Here is a 25516-nt window from a genome sequence, read left to right as displayed (position 1 = left end):
CCTTTAAGGAAACTGGCTGATGACATGTCATCAAGTGACATCATCAGACCCGCTTCCTTCAATTGGCTGGGAAATGCGTTGGGTGTGCTTAACAAAATCATTTCACAGAGTGGGCTGGAGCCAGCAGCGAGGTCGCACTCCAGCCGCACCGGACCCACCTCGGTGGGCGAAATCGCGGCCAGAGTGTGGGTTTTTGGAAAGATGAAAGCAGCAATTCCAGTTCAAATCCATAGAGAAAACTTTTTTTTTTTATATCAGAGAGTAATAAATTTAAGAGTGAATCGGAAAAAAAATTATGCTATGAGAAACGCAAGTTTGGGGAGGAAGAAGATGCCGAGAAAACAATATGCAGCTTTAGATGTAATCTAATTGTATCCGAAAGCAGGGTATAAGTTTGACTCTTGCCTCTGAGTCAGAAGGTTGTGGGTTCAAGTACCATTCCAGAAACTATAGCACAAAATCTAGGCTGACACTCTAGTGCTGTACTGTTGGATGTGCCGTCTTTGGAATGAGAAATTAAACTGAGGCCCCGTATTTCGAAGATGAAAAGGAGAGTTCTCCCCAGTGTCCTAGTCAACATTTATCCATGAACCAACTTCACTAAAACAGATTATCTGGTCATCATCACATTGCTGTTTGTGGAACCTTGCTGTGCGCAAATATTGGCTGCTGCGTTTCCCACATTACAACAGTGACTACACTTCAAAAGTACTTCATTGGCTGTAAAGCGCTTTGGGACAACCTGAGGCCGTGAAAGGCGCCATATAAATGCAAGTCTTTCTTTCTTCTTTCTTTCTGTTGAGTAGTTTTATGAATTAATAATGTATCTCTGGAAAGCAACATTTCATGACAGCTAAATTGAACAGTTAAGGACATGGTTACAGGGCACTTGGAAAATCACACTCTGGTTAGGCAGAGTCAACGTGGTTTTATGAAGGGAAATTGTGTTTGACAAATCTATTAGAGTTTTTTGAGGGTGTAACTAGCAAGATAGATAAGGGGGAACCAGTGGATGTAGTATGTTTGGATTTTCAGAAAGCATTTGATAAGGTGCCACACAATAAGTTGTTACATAAGATTATGGCTCATAGGATTGGGGTAATATATTAGCATGAATTGAGGATTGCTTAACGGACAGAAAACAGAGTAGGAATAAACGGATCATTTTCAGGATGGCAGGGTGTAACTAATGGATCAGTGTCTGGGCCTCAGCTATTTACAGTCTATGTTAATGACTTAGATGAGGGGACCGAGTGTAATATATTCAAGTTTGCTGATGATACAAAGCTAGGTGGGAAAGTAAGCTGTGAGGAGTACGTAAAGAGGCTGCAAAGAGATATAGACTGGTTAAGTGATTGGCTAAAAGGTGGCAGATGGAGTATAATGTGGAGGAATGTGAAATTATCTACTTTGGTAGGAAGAATGGAAGAGCAGAATATTTTTTAAATGGTGAGAGACTAGTAAATGTTGGGATTTAGAGGGATTTGGGTGTCCTTGTACACGAATCACAGAAAGTTAACATGCAGGTACAGCAATCAATTAGGAAGGCAAATGGTATGTTGGCCTTTATTGCAAGGGGGTTGGAGTGTAAGAGTAAGGAAGTCTTGCTGCAATTATTTAGGGCTTCGGTGAGACCACACCTGGAGTACTGTGTACCGTTTTGGTCTCCTTACCGAAGGAAGGATATACTTGTCTTAGAGGATGTGCAACGAAGGTTCACCAGACTGATTCCTGGTATGAGAGGGCTGTAATAGAAGGGAAGATTGAGTAAAATGGGCCTATATTCTCTGGCATTTAGAAGAACGAGAGGTGATCTGATTGAAACGTATAAAGTTCTTAGAGGGCTCGGCAGGGTAGATGCTGAGAAGCTGCTTCCCCTGGCTGCAGAATCTAGAACTAGGGGTCGTAGTCTCAGAATAAGGGGTTGGCCATTTAGGACTGAGATGAGGAGAAATTTCTTCACTCAGTGGGTTGTGAATCTTTGGAATTCTCTACCCAGAGGTTTGTGAATGCTCATTCGTTGAGTATATTCAAGATAGCAATCGATAGATTTTTCGGCGGCAAAGTGGAGCTGATGTAAAAGTTCAGCCATGATCTTATTGAATGGCAGAGCAGGCTTGAGGGGCCGTATGGCCTACTACTACTACTATTTATTTTCTTCTTAGTCTGTTTTGTCTCTAAGGTCTCATTAGATGCGAGTAAAACATAATTTTTGGTTGTAAACAAGGCCTCAACTGTGTAAGAATAATAAGAAAAGACATCTACCCTTCTTAGGAAGTTATTAAAAAAAAATATAATCACCTTTTACCCCTCTTCCATTAGCACTGTAACTACCATTACTGCTGTCATATACTGGAGTATACTATGGTCTAAATTACCTTGTTTTTCAGTGTGAGTAATCTGGGCTGTGGTTTTCCTCACCTCTTTCCCTCAGCTTCAGGTGAACCAAACCATATTCCAACTTGGGCCTTGTTTAAATGCAGCCAGGGAGCTGCAGGCACCAAACAGGTGACCCGCTTCAGCCAGTTCCCAAACTGAGCCAGCCAGCGTTTTTTGTGGGCGGGAGATGCTTCGTACAGAACAGCAGTGGGCCAGAATTTTTTTGTTTGGGCCCAGGAGGTGCTCTCCTCCTCCTCCTGGGCCCACAGAAATAAAGGTTTCCTGGGCCCTTTTCTGAGCAGCATCCAGTGGTCCATTTAAGGATCTGGCACAACAAGGTGGCGCATGCACACCTCCGCCTCCACACATTTGTACCTGAAATTTGCAACTGCCATTCTACCACTGATGTTGGACCCCAATTTACATATTTAAGCAGCCGACCACCTGTTTATTGAAGGTAGGCCATTCGCTTATTTACAGGTCCGCCTGAAAATTCAATCAGGCAGACCTTGGGCATCAATGGGGCATCAATTAGGCCACAGTTGGAATAATGTCTGTTGTGACATTTTCACAAAAAGAACTATGAAGTTTAAAAAAAAATAAGGTGAAAGTAATGTCTGATTCTTCCATCATTCTCATCTTTTTTGTACTGCTATTTAGTCATAAATTTTAGACACAAGGCTTTTACATGGGGTGGAAATTGCGGTCGGAGGCTTGCTGCGGGCAAACGCCTCTGAACCACAAGAAAACTCCGCACCTGTGGTGTATGTGCCTTTAAGAGCAATTATGGTGTATGTGCCTTTAAGAGCCCCAGGTGTGCGTAATGCCGGTAATTGCCACTTGGGCTATATAAGCCTGTGTATTGTGTATATCCTTTAGAAACCCCCCCCAGACTTGCTTAGTAAATACCTATGAACCAACTCCTGTCTTCAGTGTCTTTATCTACACACGAACACTACAGTGGCGACGAAGTGGAAACGGACTTACCTGCAATTCGGCAGCACCTCAAGGACACCGATTCCTCCAGCGTCCAGAAGACTCAAGGAAGTAAGAGAAACTGTGGTTTCACCAGCTGGCCAAGCTGGTGACAGGTACTGCGCTAATCCTTCCTGGGCGTCAGGCTGGAGCTCCAGCGGCGGGCTCTACAGCTGAGACAGGCAGCGAAATCGGAGGCAAGCAATAACGGACTGGGAGGGTGCACTCGAGAGACGGCCGGCGCGGCAAGCAGGTCAGCGTTTAGACCTCCGTCGGGAACGAGTCTCCAACAGTGAATAAACGGAAACCACAGTAAAACAGCGTTGTTATCGGTAGCAGCGGCGGGAAAGCGCGGGAAGCGCCATATCTTTGCAACAGAGAGAAGAGAAAAAAAAAGCGCGGGAAGCGCCATATCTTTTCTGAAATGCCTAAATCTGGTAATATTGAGGCTTTTGATGGCGAAATAGAAGATTGGACCACATACGTGGAAAGAGTAGAGGTTTATTGCACTGCAAATGGAATAACAGATGAAAAAAAAGCTTCAGTACTTCTGAACTTAATGGGCGTGAAGACATACGGGCTGTTACGAAATTTAATCACTCCAGCCAAACCAAAGGACAAGACTTTTAAAGAAATTGTTGATACCCTGCAGGAGCATTTAAACCCAACACCGCTGCTGATAGCGGAACGATTCAAGTTCTTCAAGAGAAATCAACACAAGAATGAAAGTAACGCTGATTACCTAACCGAATTAAGAATGCTATCAAAGTACTGCCAGTTCGGAGCAGGACTATCGGATTATCTTCGAGACAAATTTGTTTGCGGTCTCTTAAGTGAAGAAACACAAAAAAGACTGCTTTCTGAAAAAGATTTAACATGGGACAAAGCTTTCAGTATGGCTGTATCATACGAAGCAGCAGCAAAAGGAGCTGCAGAGATACAACAAGAGACACAGGACTTCGGCACCCATAAAATGACACAGGAGTTCGGAAGATGTTATCGCTGCGGCAGATCCACCCATAACCAGAGGGACTGCTGGTTCAAGGGCAAAGCATGCAGGCAATGTGGTAAGATTGGACACATTGCACGGGTATGCCAATCTGGACAAAATAAATCCACTGACAGAAAACAAAAAATCAATAAAGAAAAGTACAGGAAGGTACAAATGATGACGGACAATAGCTCCAAAGACCAGAATAGCGATAGCGACTCCGGAAACAAGAGACTAAGCTGTCTCAAATTACATAATGTACTTGCCAAAGAGGATTACCAAACCATTTGGGTTACACTCACAATAGCAGGGTCCCCAGTTAAAATGGAGCTAGATACAGGATCAGCTCTAACCGTAATAAATTGACGAGATTACGAGAGGCTATTTTCGCATATACCTCTAAAAGACACATCCATTATCTTAAAAACATATACGGGGCAGAAAGTCTACCCCAAAGGAAAAATAAGGGTGCCTGTGGTATACAACGGCAAAGAAATACAAAAGTTGTATTTATACATTCTACAAGATGGTGGTCCACCGTTGTTGGGACGTGAATGGATAAGGAAAATACGTTTAGACTGGCACTCCATTCAGGCACTGACGGTGACCAGTAAGGAAAAAAACAATGATGACATCATACCTGAACGATTAAAAGACATCTTGGCCAACGCCAAAGAAGTGTTTCAAGAGAAACTAGGAACCTTGAAAGGCATCACCGCCTCAATAAAAGTGGAAGATACAGCAATTCCAAAATTTTTTAAGGCAAGACCGGTGCCATACGCAATACGTCCGGCAGTCGAGGCAGAGCTGAAGAATTTGGAAAAGGCAGGCGTATTATCCAAAATAGATTGGAGCGAATGGGCAACACCCATCATTCCAGTCATGAAAAAAACATTGAAAAATAACTCTGAGGAACAGAAAAAAATTCGCATCTGTGGGGACTTTAAGGTGACTGTAAACCCGGTCCTTCACACGGTACAGTATCCTCTTCCGAGGATAGAAGATATTTTTGCCTCACTATCCGGAGGGAAACGTTTCACAAAAATTGACTCGGCACAGGCATATCTACAGATGGAGGTTGAGGAGACCTCTAAAAAGTATCTCACAATAAACACACACAAAGGCCTGTACCAGTACAATCGACTGGTTTTTGGAATAGCATCAGCTCCAGCTATCTGGCAAAGAGCTATGGAGCAAGTCCTGCAAGGGATTCCGGGGACTCAATGCTACCTAGACGACATCCTTATAACAGGAGAAAACGACAACGAGCACCTTGCCAATTTGGAGCAGGTGCTCACTAGGCTGAAAGAACGGGGCCTACGAGCAAATCGCCCCAAGTGCGAATTTTTCCAAAATCAGATATCATATTGTGGCCACATAATTAATAAGGAAGGGTTGCATAAGTCACCTGAAAAAATTGAAGCAGTTATAAAAGCCCCAGCACCTGAAAATGTTTCACAATTAAGGTCATTCCTGGGATTAATAAATTACTATCATAAATTTTTACCGAACTTATCAACTATTCCACACCCTCTTAATGATCTTCTACAGACAGGAGTGATTTGGAAATGGAACGAAGACTGTAAACGTGCCTTCCATAAATGTAAAGACTTAATCACATCCGAGAAAATTTTGGCTCATTACAACCCATCACTACCAATCAGACTGGTGTGCGATGCATCCCCTTACGGCATAGGAGCGGTATTGTCCCATAGATTCCCTGATGGCCCGGGACTACCGTACCGAGAAATGGCAGCCTGGAACTATCTGCACACGATTAGGACCACTGATGTATACCGTGGACATCGGAGACAGCATAATAAGGCGCCATGCTGACCAAATCATCAAGTCATCCGAAAAGGGACAACCTATACCACCACTCTATACATCTAACGATGAAGTAGAGATACCCATATCTACCTCCGATCCGGCGATACTGGAGCCCGATGAACCCGACACTGGCCTTCAAGCCGAATCAGCCTTGCCAGAAGAACCTACTACACCACCAGAAACTACTACACCCCCGAGGCGTTATCCGGACCGAGTCAGGAAGCCTCCTGAGAGACTAACTTATAATTAATTAATACAGCAATATATATTATTTTGCATATAACATGTAATTAATAATTACTTAAAATATGATGTACTAGTTAGCTAGAAGGGGAGGAATTGTGGTGTATGTGCCTTTAAGAGCAATTATGGTGTATGTGCCTTTAAGAGCCCCAGGTGTGCGTAATGCCGGTAATTGCCACTTGGGCTATATAAGCCTGTGTATTGTGTATATCCTTTAGAAACCCCCCCCCCCAGACTTGCTTAGTAAATACCTATGAACCAACTCCTGTCTTCAGTGTCTTTATCTACACACGAACACTACAGCACCTACCTGATTTCTCCGGATCTTCGGACTCTCGCAGTCCTGGTCCTGCAGGCGTACACCTGCATAAAGGCCCACGTATCCAGGGGCGCAGGCGGTTCGCAAGCGTCCCTGGGATCACGTGGGCCAGACCAACCAGTCACAAAGGGGGATTCCCATTATGCTTATGGGGATTCCATTTGTGTACGGAATCCCCGTAAGCATGAATAGGAATCCCCTAAAAAAATACATTTTCTCAACGCTGAAATAAAAATTAATTATCACAGGTTCGAAATTAATTAAAATACCATGGCCGAGAAATTCAGTTGGGCGCGCCAGCCGTTAGCGCCTTAGGAGGAGTAGATCTCGAGCGCTAGGCGCTTAGCGACCGGGCGCAGCGCGACCTGCGCCTCGCCCCAACTTCAGTACACATTTAGCGCCGGCGCAAAGTCTTAGCGCGCGCCCTGCTGCGCGCGCAGATCATGACGTCATTTACTAGTGCAACGCCCTTTGTGCGCCCCAAACCGGAACTTCACTCGCGCCGGCCCATTGTGCGCCGGGCGGCCCTAACGACTGTGAAGTGGAATGGTACACAGCCGAGCCGGGCCGTGGGGAGCGCTAATTAAAGGGCACTTACCCTGCACTATAAAGGGCCGCCATTTTGCAGCATTCACTCTTGTGCAACGGTTTTTTGGACAGAGACCAAGGAGGAGAGCTTACTGGTTTGGACCAACACTAGGACAGGTATTTTTGGCTCAGGCCAGAGCTTAGCAATTATCTTTGCCTTCATTGAGAGCTCAGTGTTTGCCAGCCTATAATGGGGGCTGCATTGGGTGGCAACGCTGACTTTCAGCCTTATGCCAGAAGGGCTTACAGACGCCGTGAGAGAGTGGCAGCCCTGGCTAGACGCAGAGGGGGCAACAGGCGTCGCCAACTGAGGCCTTACCCACCCAGGGTATACCGCCAGCAGACCTCCTATCTGACCATGTCTGCCGCGATGTGTGTTAGGAGGCTGCGATTCAGAAGGGAGGTGGTTGCAGACATCTGCCGGCTGCTTCACAGAGATCTGCAGCCACAGCTGATGCGCAGGACGTCTCTGTCAGTGGCAGTGAAGGTGACGGTGGCTCTCAACTTCTATGCCACCGGCTCCTTCCAATCCGCTACTGGGGACATCGCTAACATCTCCCAGTTCGCCGTGCATTGCTGCATCCGCCAGGTGACCGAAGCCCTTTTCACAAGGAGACATCAATTCATCTCCTTCCCCATGACCCTGGACAAGCAGCAGCAGCGTGCAGTGGGATTTGCAAGAATAGCGGGCTTCCCCATGGTGCAGGGCGCCATTGACTGCACGCATGTGGCTTTGCGGGCACCTCTTGAGCATGCCGAGGATTACCGCAACCGGAAGGGCTACCATTCCCTCAATGTACAGCTGGTGTGTGACCACAGGCAGCGCATCCTAGCTGTCAATGCCCGCTTTCCAGGCAGCAGCCACGATGCCTTTATCCTGCGACAGACAACTGTGGCTGACATGTTCCAGGCACAGCCTCCCCCAAGAGGATGGCTTATCGGGGACAAAGGCTATCCTTTGTGTACCTGGCTCATGACCCCGCTCCGCGCGCCCACGACCCCTGCTGAAGAGGCATACAACGAGAGCCATCAAGCGACTAGGAACATCATAGAACAAACAATCGGCGTCCTCAAGCAACGGTTCCGCTGTCTCGATCGCTCCGGGGGAGCCCTCCAGTATTCGCAGGATCGAGTCTCCCAATTCGTCGTCGTTTGCTGCATGCTGCACAACCTGGCTATCCGCAGGACTCAGGCACTGCCACCTCACGTTGGACCACCACCTCAGGAGGAGGAGCATGAGGAGGAGGAGGACGAGGAGTACCAGCCCAGGAGGGAGGCACAAGGTCCAAGGGCCGCCCGTCGGCGGCTTATTGAACGTCACTTCTAGGCCCCCTGTCAGGGAATGGCTTGTGCCAATGAAAGAACATGATTGCAGCCGCTCCGCAAGCCCTCAGCCGGTTAAGGCAACAAACACTTCAAAGATCAAACATGGACAATGTTAATAAATAAAATGCTTTATTGTTCAAACTCAGGTCCCTTCCCACATGAAAACCAAAAACAGACGAAACCCCCAAAAAACACTCAAACACATTACTCGCTCCCACAACCTGGAGAGGATTAACAAAATAGTGCAACTAAAATGGCCGTCATTCTCGGCCTTTGTAAAAAACAAACATCACATCATCGGCCTTCAAAAAACAAACATCCAATTCTCGGCCTCAAAAAACAAACACAACTGGCCACACATTCGACTATTTGGCCCGCTAGGGCGATGCCTTGGCCATCTTTGTGTGGCTCCTGCCCGCCCTGCTGCTCCTCCTCGAAGTAAGGCCATTGGCTGCTGCAAGGCTGGGGGCAGGCTCCTGAGGGGCACATGTTGTGACGGCAGATGCCCTTGGGGGTCGGCCTAGTCGAGGTCTGGCTGTCGAGCGGGCGGCTGTTGAATGCTGCAGCTGTGGCTGGCCAGCATCAGTCACTGCAGCAGCTCCTGGCAGCTCCACTGGGGGAGTGGCAGTGGCGGCTGGAGGAATGGGGGCAAGCTGGCGGATGGCAGGCGCTCGCTGGTCGCCTGAGACACTGGCACTCGCCCGGGCCAGCACTGCAGCATGCGCACCAATCTGCCGAGGGACAGGCCGCTGTGCTGCTGCAGCGCGCCGGGTGCCCTGGCGATGCCTGGCTGACACAGCGAGTGTGGCAGCAGTGAGTGCCCGTGTTGACCTGTTCACTGACCGCATCAGAGCAGCCAGTGACTGGACGGCACCACTGATCACCTGGCCAGTCACTGCCAGAGCTGCCCCGAATTCTGCCCGACTCGCTGCCTGATCTGCCCCGAATTCCGCCCGACTCGCTGCCAGAGCTGCCCCGAATTCTGCCCGACTCGCTGCCTGATCTGCCCCGAATTCCGCCCAACTGGTGGCCTCTGAGGGCCCGAACTCGGTCACACTCCGAGAGAGGGACTCGATGGCCTCAGGCAACCGTGCCACTGCCGCCATGAGCTCCGTGTGCCAGCGCTCCGAGTCCGCGGACAAGTCCTCGAGGCGTTCCATCTCCTCGGCGAAGACCATCTCCGGACTGGAGGCCGGACTCTCCCTCTGGGGAGAAGGCCGCCGAGCTGGCCGACCCTTCCTGCGTTGCTGGACGCCGCTGGGCCCAGCAATTGGACTCCCCTCCGACGCATCCCCCCTCTGGGGAGAAGGCCGCCGAGCTTTCACCCCCCTCCCGTGTTTCTGCAGGCCGCAGGTCCCATGAGCTCCCCTCCCCTTCGACACGCTCCCCTCCAGGGAAGACGTGTCCCCTACATTGGCCTGGGTGGCCGCGGCTGAGGGTTCCCCTGATGGGCCGCCTTCCTCTTGCTCCTCCTCCTGCTCCTCTTCTGAGGGGCTGTCACTGGCAAGTTCAGGGACCTCCTCCTCACCATCTGAAAGCAGGAAGGCACAAGAGTAGCTTTAGAGTGAGGAGAGGGCATCAGCAAGGGATGCATGAGTGGTGGCATTCAGCGCATTGGTCGGACAGTGGCAAAGGATGTAGATCTGATGCGCAAGTGGGACGAGAGAGGTCCAAACGTGGATGTCCTTACCATTGGTGCCCAGAACAGGGTCGGCATCTCCACATGCAACAGGGCCAATCACCCGGGCACCCATGATGCGCTCCACGCGATGTTGAAGCTCGGTGAGCAGCTGGATCTGGGGTCGGCCTCCCCCGGTCACAGTCCGGCTCTTCCGATTATTAGCCAGCTTGGCCTGCAAGAGAAAGGACGGCCTCTAAGTACAGTGTGTCGCCCTGATCTTGTGTGCACTGCCTCCCATGGTGGAATAGCCTGGCCAGTGTGTCGCCCTGATCTTGTGTGCACTGCCTCCCATGGTGGAATAGTTTGGCCAGTGTGTTAAGTGCAGAATGTGCAATTGATGTTCATGCCTGTCCGATCGCTGCTGGATGAGGGCTGGCCATTAGGGCTTTCAGGTCCCTTTGCCCATAATGTGAGGTGCACATGCAAGGATGAGGAGGACACTGGAAAGGGTACTCACCCTGACAATGCGAGTGAGGTCATTAAACATTTTGCGGCATTGGACACCACTCCTGGGGACCTCGCTGTTGGCTGACAGCTTGCTGGCGACATGCCTCCAGGCTCTCCTGTAGACGCGGAACGGCGCCTTCTTGCCATTGTCCGGGTACAAAACATGGCGCCTCTTCTCCACAGCACCAACCAGCACACTCAGATCACGCTCTGAGAAGCGCTGCGCACGTTCACGGGCCTTCTGCATGGCTTCAGGCGCCATTTGGGTCCAGCAGCAGTGTTCAGGCCTAGCTGGAGGGCTCCACTATCCAGGGCGTGGCAGCAGACACAGTCGACCCTTCCCCCTTAAGAGCTGGCCGGCGCCAGGGTGTCTGCTGTCAAACACGAGATGGCCGCACCTGCGCTGCGCCCGGCCTCGGCGCTATCGATCAGCACCTTCGGCTTAGCGCCCAAAGAGAGGCGTCCAGCACCAGTTTTAGCGCTCGAGCGAACTCTTAGGGCGAAGCTAATGAATATCGGAGAAGTGGCCTCGATTTGGCGGCGGGCGCAAACTTTAGCGGCCGCCCCACTTTACCGCCCCAAAAGTGGCTACAATGAATTTCTAGGCCCATTTAATTAAACATTTAAAATAAAAATTTAATTTTTTGAAAAATATATTTAAACTTTAAATGGGACAAAAATAATCTAAACTAATTTAAAATGTTTAAAAAAAATTTTAACATTTATTTCAACCCTTACGCTGGTAAAAGAAGGCCTTACACAGGCGTAAGGGTTTGGTGGGTATTCGCAAACAGCCAAACCCTGCGCCAGCGAATGTCCATTTCCAGCGGATGCGTACGATCTGTCAAGCTGAAACTTGACAGATCGCAAGTTCCGGGTTTTTGCGCACGCACATCGCATGTGGAAACCGGAACTTGTGGGGCACTGATGATGACGTACGCAGCCATAGGCCGCATAAAATCTTAGCCAGAGTGTTCAAAGGGGTGAACTTATTGACTTGATATGAATTCACAATCGCTGATGATATTCATTCCAGTAATATAGTAATACTCTTGAGGGTTTTGTTTTGCACAGGTCACGTAATTCACCTACTGTTTCTCACACTATACAGAATAAGATCTTAGAATCTATTTAAACTTATTGGCCTAGAAATTCAGTGGGCCTTGCGCCCACTTAGCGCCTAAAGAGGTCTTTTGCGCCGGCGGGGTGGTAGCGCGGAAATTGAGTGCAGCGGTATTGGCGGCGGCAGCCGTTAGCGCTGCGCCGGGACCGATGACGTCATCGGTGTGCGCAGTGGTCCGTAACGCCCCGAAACCGCGCCGATCCCCATATTTATTTGCACCCGCCTCCTCCGAAGCGGGCGCAAACAGCGAACAGAAAACGGGGCCGTCCTGCTGCCATAGTGGGGCGCTTTAAAGCTGAAGGTGCGGCCGGCCGCTTTTTCGGCGGCCGCCTGCCCGCACCTCCTTCCCCGGCCTCCTCCACCCCCCCCCCCCGCGGCATTGCCGGCTGGTTTCCGTGGAGCCCGGCACTTCTCCGTTGTGCCGGGCTCTTTTGCCGGCACTCGCGATCGGGGCTCCGGCCGTTGCAGGCACCTCCCCCTTAAGAGAAGGAGGAGGCCTGCAGTACCGCAGCCTGCCGCACCGCATCGGGTGGCGCTGCGGCAACTAGCGCGCCGATATTCAGTTGCAGCGCCCCAAACGGAGGCGGGCACACCCTGGTATAGCGCCCGCTTCCGAATTGGGGCGCAGAAGACGAATATACGGCGTGCGCTAATGCCTCCCCGCCCAGCGCTAACTTTTGGGCGTGAGCGAGCTGCCCGCGCCCAAGTGAATTTCTAGGCCATTTTATTTTAAATAACTTCAATAAAGAATACATTCTATGGCCTAGAAATTCACTTGGGCGCAGGCAGCTCGCTCGCGCCCAAAAGTTAGCGCTGGGCGGGGAGGCATTAGCGCACGCCGTATATTCGTCTTCTGCGCCCCAATTCGGAAGCGGGCGCTATACCAGGGTGTGCCCGCCTCCGTTTGGGGCGCTGCAACTGAATATCGGCGCGCTATTTGCCGCAGTGCCACCCGATGCGGTGCGGCAGGCTGCGGTACTGCAGGCCTCCTCCTTCTCTTAAGGGGGAGGTGCCTGCAACGGCCGGAGCCCCGATCGCGAGTGCCGGCAAAAGAGCCCGGCACAACGGAGAAGTGCCGGGCTCCACGGAAACCAGCCGGCAATGCCGCGGGGGGGGGGGGGTGGAGGAGGCCGGGGAAGGAGGTGCGGGCAGGCGGCCGCCGAAAAAGCGGCCGGCTGCACCTTCAGCTTTAAAGCGCCCCACTATGGCAGCAGGACGGCCCCGTTTTCTGTTCGCTGTTTGCGCCCGCTTCGGAGGAGGCGGGCGCAAATAAATATGGGGATCGGCGCGGTTTCGGGGCGTTACGGACCACCGCGCACACCGATGACGTCATCGGTCCCGGCGCAGCGCTAACGGCTACCGCCGCCAATACCGCTGCACTCAATTTCCGCGCTACCACCCCGCCGGCGCAAAAGACCTCTTTAGGCGCTAAGTGGGCGCAAGGCCCACTGAATTTCTAGGCCTATATGTTTTATTGTTAATTTTGTGCTCATCATGGTGAAGAGCAAGAGTGCTGGGAAATGCAACGTTTTCCCATTTCAGTTTCCCAGTTCAGTATCAAGCCCTCCCAAGTCAGATAAAGCACAGTTAACTGCAAAACAAAACTCCCTCTTGTCTGCCCCAACAATTTGCCTCGGGTCCGACTTCAACAGAGCATCCCGACTGAACGAACAACATTTTCTAGTTCCTGTGCCTATGGCCTCTTTGAGAGAGATTGCCAATTGAGAAAGATGTGAATTGGGGGTAGATTTGGGCTGTGGGCCTTTGCCCATTCTGAATGGGACTGTGACTAGCCAAACTCACTTCACATCGTACCTTTACAGCCAACAAACCTGGTGTTGTTTCAATTCAGAACAGCACAATCGAGAACCTGGCATCTCAACACAGCGAACACCTGGGGGGAAAATTGGGTTGCTTCGCAAAGCCCCTAGCACCTGGGCACGGTACCGCTAACGCCTCCCGCGAAATTCAGCTTGTGGTTAGCGGCGGCAGTTGCCGGTAGCAGCTCCGGCGATGACATCATCGCCAGGCGAAGTGCCCTGGCTGCAAACTTTGTGTTCCACCCCTGACCTACCGCCAGACAATATGTCCGACAGGGTCAGGGTGGTATATTTGCGGCCGTGGCGGCTTTTTTCTGGGGCCGCCTGCAAGCACCTGCCCCCTTCGCTTCCTAATGCGGGGTGCCGGCCGCGATCGGGCAGCCCGGCACTCCTCTTGAGTGCCGGGCTGTTTTCCCGGTACCCCGCTCCCTGGTGGTCCAGCAGGGCCCCGGTGCGCGTTGTGCTAAACCCCCTCCCCTTTAATCAGGGGAGGGAGGCCTGTAATACCGCGGCGCTACTTGTCGACGCACGTGGCACTGTTACACGTAGCGCCGCAATATTGAATGGTAGTGCCCCAGGAAGGAGGGGGAGTGCTTCCAGTAGCGCCCCACTTGCTGCTTGGTGTGCGACCACTCAATTTATGGTGCAGGGTGCTATCTTTTTCTGAGACTATTTTAAATAATTTACACTTTTGCGAAAAATTAAAACATACTTGGATGAAAGCAATGTGAGAAATGGAAAGATATAAAATATTGAACATGGCTTTACCTTCCGAGAAACTAATAATATTCTTTGCACAATAATATTTCATACATACATTCCTTGTAAAATACCCTATAATTTACATGCACCATGACATTTTACTTCAAGAATCGGCATGAGTGAGTGTGACATTTACTTTCAGCAACAGATATTCCAGCAGTGATTCCTTTTTTTAAAAGAACATTTCCAGACTATAGACATACAGAGATTTGTCACACTATAATTTATACTTTCATTATAGTACTTTTATATTTCATGTTTCTTATTTCATAAATATTGATGGACAAATGAAAGCATTTGTTTGCTGTGCTGCAGATTTCTATGCATTCACTAGGACATTGCATTTTAATATAATGGTCCCTTTTGCTGTGCGCCGTATCAGAAATCATGCAGTGATATCCTGTCAGAGGGAAATAAATATTTAGCTTCTTGAGGCTTGAAAATCAACTACAAGAGAAGTAATAAATATATATAGTAAATACACACTCTCCATCCTGTTATTAGTAAGAGGACTAGGATTTCTGCACATCTAGTGTTGAAAGTATGAATCTTTATATTTAATCTTATTATTGTGATTTTTTTCTTGTACAGCTTTCAATGGTTTTCTGTATGTCATTACCATAAAATATCTTTATATTTCCCATTCACTGTAGAATATATGGTGTGCCAAACTTTTTTATTGACAGTACTCCCCCACCAACAAAAAAAATTGTAATCTTGTTACACTGTGTTTGTTTTGGAGATAAAATGTTGCACATTTGTCTTTAAAAGTGATTATAACATCTGATGAAATTATGATAGAGATTTGTTAAGCCTGCTGAGCAAATCAATGTCTGAACTGTTATTTTTCAGTAAGTAGAAATTAGAATGTGGAGATACATCAAGGAGAATACAAAAAGGTGCTGTTTTCATAAATTAATATGTTCATATTCCTTTATTATGTGAAAGGAAGCAAGTTATGAGGAAGAAATGCAAGTTATATTATCTCGACAGCTCACTTGGAATTGTACTTGGTGATTAAATTCAGAGAGAAGCTAGCATAAAAATAATTCACTGTTAAATAAATCATGGGCCCTGCCTTTCAGTGTCTGTATGTCACTCGGGCTGACGTGAATGGCAACTGTAATCGGCTCATTCGCGAGCAGTTGTATTTCTTTGTGCACACCATGGGCCGGATGGAAATAGCAGATTCAGTGCCAATGCTTCAGAATGCTCCAAACAGCAAATGGACCATTACCGAAACTTTATTTGTGTAATCTGCAGTTTATAAAAGCGGCTTTTATTCCATTTTAGATAACCTACAAGGCTGCTGGTTCCTTTGACCCGAATGTGGAACTTTCCAGTCAAAGAGGGAGGGTGTTCAAACAACGAAATGAGACACACCACTTGTTTGTTGGGCTCTACCCAGGGACCACGTACTCTTTCACAATCAGAGCGAGCACAGTGAAAGGATTTGGGCTACCAGTCACTGCCCGCATTACTACAAAAATTTCAGGTAAAAATAAAAATCAAACCACAATATTGTGCCACTCTGATTTAAAGGCAAAAAAAAATCAATAGAACTCTTTGTTTTATACAATTATTTTTAAACATTTGAGTGCATGTCAACGTACATTAATAATTCTTAGATGTTTTTGCATTCAATTAAGAAGTTTGGCATTCGGAATGCTCAGAAGGGGAAAGATTTCCTTAATGTACTTTGTGTTAGGTAGCAGAATGGATTGAAAGATGGCTACAAAACAGAAAGAGGGTAGGAGTTAAGGGAAGTTCCTCAGTCTGGCAGGAAGTGGGAAGTGGTGTCCCACAGGGATCTGTGCTGGGACCACTGTTGTTTACCAATATACATAAATGAATTGGACTCAAGAATTGGAGCTATGGTATTGGTATCAAAATTTGTAAATGATACCAGTTTGGGGAGGCATAGATAATAATGTGAAAGACTGCACCAAAATAGGGGAAGATATAAAAAGGTTGCAGAGTGGGCAGATTCATCAAAGGAAATTCAATATAGTGTAATGTGAGGTGGGTCATTTTGATAGGAAGAATAAGGAAGCCACTTATTCCTTGGAAGGTGAGAAACTGGGTACAGGAAACTCTTTTTTATCCGGCACCGACGGGACCGGTGTGGTGCCGGTTGATCAAAAAGTCCGGATTACAGAGAGGTATACTTACCAAGGTACGAGAGCCCCATACACGGCCACAGGTGCAGGAGCCCCGGTTACACAGCACTTGTGCAGGAGTCCCGGTTACACGGCCACAGATCCAGGAGTCCCTGTTGCATGGCCACAGGTGCAGGAACCCCGGTTACACGGCCACAGATCCAGGAATCCCGGTTACACGGCCACTAACATATAGTAAAACTTACCTGAACCTACTCCTGAATTTTGCCGGTTAAAAGAAAGTTTCCTGTATAGAACAGAGAGATCTGGAAATGCAGATACATAAATCACTAAAGGAGCAACACAAGTCTTTTTTCTGGCCTGCTTCTGTGCTGCAGATTCTATCTAATTCTACAACATAGTTACTTGCTTAGCTTCCCACACAGAGAGGTTAGGATCTCACCACAGCCATGGGTGGTAGGCATTTCCTAAAAAAAGTGAAAAGAAAAATTAGTGGAAGAATTAAAATGTTGTTTTGAACTCCTCTTAACAAATAAGAAAGGGAAAAAAACGTGCATTTATATTGCAACATCCCAAAGCACCTGGCATCCAAAGAATGATCTTTGAAGCGCAGTCACTGCTGTTATGTAGGCAGATGAGGCAACCAGTTTGCACACACAAAGGTCCTATAAGCAACAACTGAGATGACTGGCCAGTTACTTTTTTTCATGATGTTGGCTAACCAAGGAATGTTGGCCAGGACATCAGGGAAACTCCCTGCTGTTCTTCAAATAGTGCCACGGGATCTTTTACATTCACTTGAACAGGCAGAGGTGGCCTCGATTTTTCACATCTCATTCTGAAAATGCAACACTGCACTGAAGCATCAACTTAGATTAGTGCTCAGGTCCTGGAGTGGGGCTTGAACCCACAACTCTCAAAAGTGGCAAAGGTTTTGCAGGAGGGCCCCTATATGGTTGGAAAATGGTGTATACTTCAGGGAGAGGGGAATTTACAATTATGGGAGAAATAACGTGAAAAAAGTGAGATTAAAGTGGACAACCAACAAAAATTGAGGATCCATGAATAAAAGCAAACTCCTTCAAGAAAATTCAACTTAAATTTTGAATTATTTTCTTAAAATATCAGGATAGAAGAGATACCATTATGCACCAAACTTAATTCCAGTTTTGATATTATTTACCTTAAAATAATTTCATTATAAACTTTGAACCAGTCATCCAATTTGAACCAAGCATTATTGCATTTATGGTGCTTAAAGTCATGCTTTTAAGAGTAGCAGTTATAAAACTTAAGCTTCAGATAGATCAATAGTAATTATAGACAAGCATATTGACATAAGAAAACTACTAGGCACTTGGTCTAAGTATTAAACAAGGCTTTAATCAACTGTTTTTCAACATGGAGATCTAGTTGTGTCCTTCACTAGTTCCTGTTAAAGAATGTCCTGAGCAAGCTGGGTCCATGCCCGAGTATTTATACTCTCCCTGGACAGCGCCACCAGCAGGCCGCCCAGTATTACTTCATAAGTCATTTCCACATGAATGACAAGATTCATGTCAAGTACAACTTACGATAAACAGTTGTAGAACAGTAATAAATTTGCAGAATAATGTACATTGATTAAAGACATACACAACTTTGGCCTGACAACCCCCAGGGGATATAGCTTAAAACTGACCTTTCAAATTTTGTAGTGCAGAACACCTCTAAAACCACTTGCATGATGATGCAACTTCCCCTCTGATACTGTATATAAGCACCTACAGGCCCCTAAACCTTTAGCTCTAATCTCCCAATTGTTTCTATTGACTAGCTATGCATTTCATCATTGCCTTTTATTGTCAAGCCAAATTTGTAATGAAAAATGCCTTGCTGCTGTGAGTATAGAGGAGTAGCAAACTGTTAATCAGTTTGTCACGAGTGTATGCCAAATAAACCTGATTTGAAAGTTTGGAACAAGTTACAGACATTCCATTCTGTGAATGGATAGCTACAATTAATATCGGCAAATATTAAGCTGCAGCAGTGACCTACAAGGATGTGCTTACTATTCATCTCTCCACTGACAGACTGGAAATGTACTTGAGAACTCCATCGAAAAATGGCTGACTTGCATTCTCAGTCAGGGTTGGAACAGATGCATTAAAAGCAAATGCTCATTCTGCGGCACTAAGTTCGAAGAGGCTGATACTTGGCCCAAGAAGAAGTGTCTGTGTCCTTAAAAGGATGCCTGTACCCTCATTTCCATTCTTCTTTAAGCATGAAAGAAACAAAATGCCTACATTTTAACAAAACACAGTATGTGCCCTAGCTATGCTGAAGGATATGAAGATTACTATCTTTACACCAGGTCACATCACTGTTGTGTATGCCCTTGGAGGAAGAGGCAAATTAAAGTCCAGCAGTGAAATTACATCAGAATGATTGCTAACATAAGGGTAGTTAAATACATCTCAAGGTTATTAGAAAAACAGCCACCTCCGTCACTTCCATAATTGTTTTGTTGGCATAAGCTGAGATACACCACAAGGAAATGCATCATTAAGAAAGAGGGGTGATTTTTGACAGTCTGTCACCATGAAGTTGTGAATGCTATGAAGCTAAGGGTTTTATTCCAGGCACAATGCTGTGCAATACACAAGAAAATAAGGAGCTTTCACTCAGTCATGGATTCTAGACATCTCAACGTGCACCACTGGAGCAAATTAAAAGAGGTATCACTCTCAGTGACCATTTAGGCAATGTATCCAGTAGGTTAACTTTCTTCCATTGATTTTATAGATGCCAGTTTCTGCCTCCCTTGCACAATGAACCACAGAAACTGATAGATGATGAACAGTAGCAGGGTAGGTTACAGTTCGAAAGGTGTCACCACACCACTCTCACCTCTGATACACATCAGCACTGGAAGTTCTCCTCAAGGTGCAAGACTAGCATGTGTCTGCCTATCGAGACAACTGATGAATAAGAATCCACACACAAAACCGCTGAAGTGTCAAGTGGAAGATGTTCGCTCTGCAGTGTCTGGACCAGTATGAAACCAAGATGTGAGATCCCTTGCATCCTGGAATACCTGTGATTCCTTGTCACTCAGAATAAACAAGCTCTGTCAGAGTACATACTGTATTTCAGTTTCCCTCTTAATGAAGCTCCATAGTGGGCAGAGGAGGATGTTCTTTAGTATCCAGTTTTATTAGGAGAAAGTGGAAGAGCGTTACCTGGACACTAAGGCCTAGAAATTCACTATGGCCCCGCCAGCTGGCTAGCGCCCAAAAGTTAGCGCTGGGCGCGGAGCCAGTTGCGACCGTCAGATATTCAGTTTTTGCGCTCCAAGTCGGAACCAGGCGCTATTCCAGGGTGTGCCCGCCCCCGCTTGGGGCGCTGAAACTGAATTTCAGCGCTCTAGGTGCCGCTGCGACACCCGATGCGGTGCGGCAGGCTGCGGTACTGCAGGCCTCCTCCTTCTCTTAAGGTGGAGGTGCCTGCAACGGGGAGATCGCCGCTGGATTGTGCCGGCAAATGAGCCCGGCACCACGGAGAAGTGCCGGGCTCGCGGAAAGCAGCCGGCAATGCCACGGGGGGGGTGGTGGAGGAGGCCGGGGAAGGAGGTGCGGGCATGCGGCCGCCGAAAAAGCGGCCGGCCGCACCTCCACCTTTATGCACCCCACTAAGGCTGCAGTAAGGCCCTGGTCTCCGGATGTTAGTAGCGGCCGCCACGGAGGAGGTGGCGGCAACTGAATATGGGCGTCGGGCCGGCATCGGGGCGGAAACGGGGCACTGCGCACACCGATGACGTCATCGGTGCCGGTGCAGCGCTACCGGCTACCGCCGCCATTACCGCCGAGCTCAATATCAGCGCAACCTCCTCTATTGGCGCAGAAGCCCTCTTTGGGCGGTAACTGGCCGCAAAGTTGGCAGCGCCTTACTGAATTTCTAGGCCTACGTTCCAGGAGACAGTCACACCCACTAGAGTAATTACTTCAAATTTGGCCCATGGTCAGCGACAGGAGGGTGCGACTACAAGCGAGGCAGGTATTGGGATCCAGGGGGCAGTGATGTAGGATCCTCAGCTCTTGGCCTTGTCTAACAGGTACGAGATTCTTGCTCCCTGTGTGGATGAGGGCAGGGACTGCAGGGAGGATGAACAATCTGACCACAGCACCATGGTACAGGGAGCCATTCAAGTGGGGAGAGTAAAAAGAAATGCTGTAGCGATAGGGGACAGTATAGTTAGGGGGATAGATATTGTTCTTTGCAGCTGAGAGCTTGAGTCCCGAAGGCTGTGTTGCCTGCCCAGTGCCAGGGTTAAGGACATCTCCTCTGGGCTGGAGAGGAACTTGGAGTGGGAGGGGGAAGATCCAGTTGTCATGGTCCACGTAGGTACCAATGACATAGGTAGGACAAAGAAAGAGGTTCTGCTGAGGGAGCATGAGCAGCTAGGGGCTAAATTAAAAAGCAGAACGACAAAGGTAATAATCTCTGGATTACTACCTGAGCCACAAGCGAATTGGCATAGGATAAATATGATCAGAGAAATGAACGAGTGGCTCAAAGACTGGTGAGGGAGAAATGGGTTTCGATTTGTGGGGCACTGGCACCAGTACTGGGATAAGAGGGAGCTGTTCCATTTGGACGGGCTTCACTTGAACCATGCTGGGGCTAGAGTCCTGGCAAATCGAATAACGGGTGGTAGAGAGGGCTTTAAACTAAATAGTGGGGGGGGAGGGTCCAGGTGAGCGGGAATTTAAAAAGTCAATGAGAAATGGGAAAACAATAGAGCAGGTTAGAAATGGGGGAAATAATAACCAGAGTGTGACAGGAAGGGACAGAGGCCTAGAAATTCAGTTGCGTGCGCCAGCCGTTAGCGCCTTAGGAGGAGTAGATCTCGAGCGCTAGGCACATAGCGGCCGGGCGCAGGGTGATCTGTGCCTACGCCCAACTTCAGTAGACATTTAGCGCCGGCGCAAAGTGTTTGCGCGCGCTCAGCTGCGCGCGCAGATTATGACGTCATTTCCTCGTGCAACGCCCTTTGTGCGCCCCAATCCGGAACTTCAGTCGCGCCCGCCCAATGTGGGCGTGGCGCTCCTAAGAACTGTGAACTGCAACGCAGCAGAGGCCATGCGGGCCTCGGGGAGCGCTAATTAAAGGGCACTTACCCTGAACCATAAAGGCCAGCCATTTTGCAGCAATCACTCTTGTGCAACGGATTTCTGGACAGAGACCAAGGAAGAGAGCTTACTGCTTTGGCCCAACATAGGAGAGGTATTTTTGGCTTCAGGCCAGAGCTTGGCAATTCGCCTTCATTGTGAGGTCATTGTTTGCCAGTATATTATGGGGGCTGCATGGGGTGCCAACCCTCAGTTTCAGCATTATGTGCGAAGGGCTCGCAGACGCTGTGTGAGAGGGGCAGCCCTGGCTAGACACAGAGGGGGCAACAGGCATTCGCAACCTAGGCCTTACCCACTCAGGAAATACCGACAGCAGGTGTCCTATCTCACCATGCCTGCTGCGCAGTGTGTTAGGAGGCTGCGCTTCAGAAGGGAGGTGGTTGCAGAGATCTGCCAGCTGCTTCACAGAGATCTGCGTCCACAGCTGAGGTGCAGGACGTCTCTGTCGGTGGAAGTGATGGTCACGGTGGCTCTGAACTTCTATGCAAGCGGCTCCTTCCAAGCCGCTGTTGGGGACATTGCTAACATATCCCAGTTCGCCGTGCATTGCTGCATCCGCCAGGTGACCAATGCCCTTTTCAGAAGGAGACACCAATTCATCTCCTTCCCCATGACCCTGGAGAAGCAGCAGCAGCGTGCAGTGGGATTTGCGAGAACAGCGGGCTTCCCCATGGTGCAGGGCGCCATTGACTGCACGCATGTGGCTTTGCGGGCACCTATCCACAATGCCGAGGATTACCGCAACCGGAAGGGCTACCATTCCCTCAATGTACAGCTGGTGTGTGACCACAGGCAGCGCATCCTAGCTGTCAATGCCCGCTTTCCAGGCAGCAGCCACGATGCATTTATCCTGCGACAGACTACTGTGGCTGACATGTTCCAGGCACAGCCTCCCCCAAGAGGATGGCTTATTGGGGACAAAGGCTATCCTTTGTGTACCTGGCTCATGACCCCGCTCCGCGCGCCCAGGACCCCTGTTGAGGAGGCATACAACGAAAGCCATCAAGCCACTAGGAACATCATAGAACAAACGATTGGTGTCCTCAAGCAACGGTTCCGCTGCCTGGATCGTTCCGGAGGATCTCTGCAGTATTCGCCGGAGAGAGTCTCCCAGGTCGTGGTCGTCTGCTGCATGCTGCACAACCTGGCTATCCGCAGGACTCAGGCACTGCCACCTCACGCTGGAGCACCACCTCAGGAGGAGGAGCAGGAGGAGCATGAGGAGGAGGAGGAGGAGGAGGAGTACCAGCCCAGGAGGGAGGCACAAGGTCCAAGGGCCGCCCGTCGGCGGCTTATTGAGCGTCACTTCTAGGCCCCCTGTCAGGGAATGGCTTGTGGCAATGAAGGGACCTGAATGCAGCCGCTCCGCAAGCCCTCAGCCGGTTAAGGCAACAACCACTTCAAACATCAAACATGGACAAGCTGAATAAATAAAATGCTTTATTGAACAAACTCAGGGCCCTTCCCACATGAAACCCAAAAACAGACAACACCCCCAAAAAACTGTCACACACATGACTCACTCCCACAACCTGGGGAGGAATAACAAAACATTTCCACAAAAATGGCCTTCATCCTCGGCCTTACAAAAACAACCATCCCCATAAACAAAACAACCATCCCCATAAACAAAACAACCATCCCCATATAAAAACACATTTGCCCACACCCTCTACTTTGTGGCCCGCGAGGGCGATTCCTTGACCAGCCTTTTGCGGCCCCTGGCCGCCCTGCTGCTCCTCCTCAAAGTGTGCGCAGTGGCTGCTGCAAGGCTGGGGGAAGGCTCCTGAGGGGCACATGGCGTGACGGGAGATGCCCTCGGGGGTCTGCCTAGACGAGCTCTGGCCCTCGAGGGGCCGGCTGGTGACTGCTGCAGCTGTGGCTGGGCAGCAGCAGGCTCTCCAGCAGCTCGTCGCAGCTCCACTGGGGGAGTGGCAGTGGCGGCTGCAGGAATGGGGGCAAGCTGGCTGATGGCAGGTGCTCGCTGCTCGCCTGAGACACTGGCACTCGCCCGGGCCATCACTGCAGCATGCGCAGCAATCTGCTGAAGGACAGACCGCTGTGCTGATGCAGCGCGGCGGGTGCCCTGGCGATGCCTGGCTGACACAGCGAGTGTGGCAGCAGTGAGTGCCCATACTGCCCTGGTCTGTGCCCGCATCAGACCAGCCAGTGACTGCACGGCACCACTGATCACCTGTCGACTCGCGGACTGCTCTGCCCCGAATTCTGCCCGACTCGCAGCCTGTGCTGCTTCGAATTGTTCGAAACTCCTGGCCTGTGAGGCGCCGAAATCGGCCACACTATGAGCCAGGGACTCGATGGCCTCAGGCAACCGTGCCACAACCCCCATGAACTCGGTGTGCCAGCGATCCGAGTCCATGGACATTTGATCAAGGAGGCGCACCTCCTTGGCGAGGACCGTCTCCGGACTGGAGGCCGGACTCTCCCTCTGGGGAGAAGGCCGCCGAGCTGCCCGACCCTTCCCGCGTTGCTGGATGCCACTGGGCCCAGCAACTACACTCCCCTGCGACCCTTCCCCCCTCTGGGAAGAAGGCCGCCGAGCTGGCCGACCCTTCCCGCGTTGCTGCACGCCACTGGGCACAGGAGCTACACTCTCCTGCGACACTTCCCCCTGGCTGTTCTCCAGGGAAGACGTATCCCCTCCATTGGCATCCCCTGGCGCGGCTGAGGGTTCCCCTGATGGGCCGCCTTGCTCTTCCTCTTCCTCCTCCTCCTCCTCCTCTTCTGAGGGGCTGTCACTGGCAAGTTCAGGGACCTCCTCCTCACCATCTGAAAGCAGGAAGGCACAAGAGTAGCTTTAGAGTGAGGAGAGGGCGTCAGCGAGGGAGGCATGAGTGGTGGCATTCAGCGCATTGGTCGGACAGTGGCAAAGGATGTTGATCTGAAGCGCAAGTAGGACGAGAGAGGTCGAAAAGGCGATGTCCTTACCATTGGTGCCCAGAACAGGGTCGGCATCTCCAGATGCAACGGGGCCAATCACCCGGGCACCCATGAGGTTACCCACGCGCTCTTCAAGGTCACTGAGCTGCTGGATCTGGGGACCGCCTCCCCCGGTCACAGTCCGGCTCTTCTGATTGTGTGCCAGCTTGGCCTGCAAGAGAAAGGACGGCCTCTAAGTACAGTGTGGTGCCATGATCTTGTGTGCACTGCCTCCCATGGTCGAATAGCTTGGCCAGTGTGGTGCCCTGATCTTGTGTGCACTGCCTCCCATGGTCGAATAGCTTGGCTAGTGTGTAAAGTGCAGAATGTGCAATTGATGTTCATGCCAGTCCCATAGCTGCTGGATGAGGGCTGGCCACTAGGGCTTTCAGGTCCCTTTGCCCATAATGTGAGGTGCACATGCAAGGATGAGGAGGACACTGGAAAGGGCACTCACCCTGACAATCCTTGTGAGGTCATTGAATTTTTTCCGGCATTGGACACCAGTCCTGGGGACCTCGCTGTTGGATGTGACCCTGTGGGCGACCTCCCTCCAGGCTTTCCTGTAGACGCTGGTGGTAGGCTTCTTGCCACTGTCCGGGAACAAGAGTTTGCGTCTCCTCTCCAAAGCCTTAACCAGCACCCTCAAATCATGGCCAGTGAAGCGCTGCGCTCGTTCACGGGCCTTCTGCATCTTTCCCGGCGCTATTTCTGTTCAGCAGCAGTGTTTAGGCCTAGCTGGAGGGCTGCAGTGTCCAGGGCGTGGCAGCAGACGAACTCGACCCTTCCCCCTTTAAGAGC

The 25516-nt window shown here is 49.8% G+C and overlaps 1 protein-coding gene across 8 annotated transcripts in view; it reads left to right on the top strand.

The window, feature by feature from the left end:
• The window catches only part of ptprt (protein tyrosine phosphatase receptor type T), a 1756894-nt gene that overhangs the window by 1204388 nt on the left and 526990 nt on the right, over nucleotides 1-25516 (top strand). For all 8 annotated transcript variants that reach the window (XM_086005548.1, XM_086005547.1, XM_086005549.1 and 5 more), the window contains exon 10: nucleotides 15778-15979. In XM_086005548.1, the coding sequence (XP_085861674.1) occupies nucleotides 15778-15979 (202 nt within the window). The remainder of the gene's footprint in view (nucleotides 1-15777; nucleotides 15980-25516) is intronic.

This window comes from Somniosus microcephalus, chromosome 13 (assembly GCF_052327205.1).
Source record: "Somniosus microcephalus isolate GS21.2 chromosome 13, FLI_Smic_1.0, whole genome shotgun sequence".
In the NCBI taxonomy this organism is placed as follows: domain Eukaryota; kingdom Metazoa; phylum Chordata; class Chondrichthyes; order Squaliformes; family Somniosidae; genus Somniosus; species Somniosus microcephalus.
The sequence above is the reverse complement of the archived record's forward strand: the minus strand, read 5'-3'. Positions and strand labels throughout refer to the sequence as shown.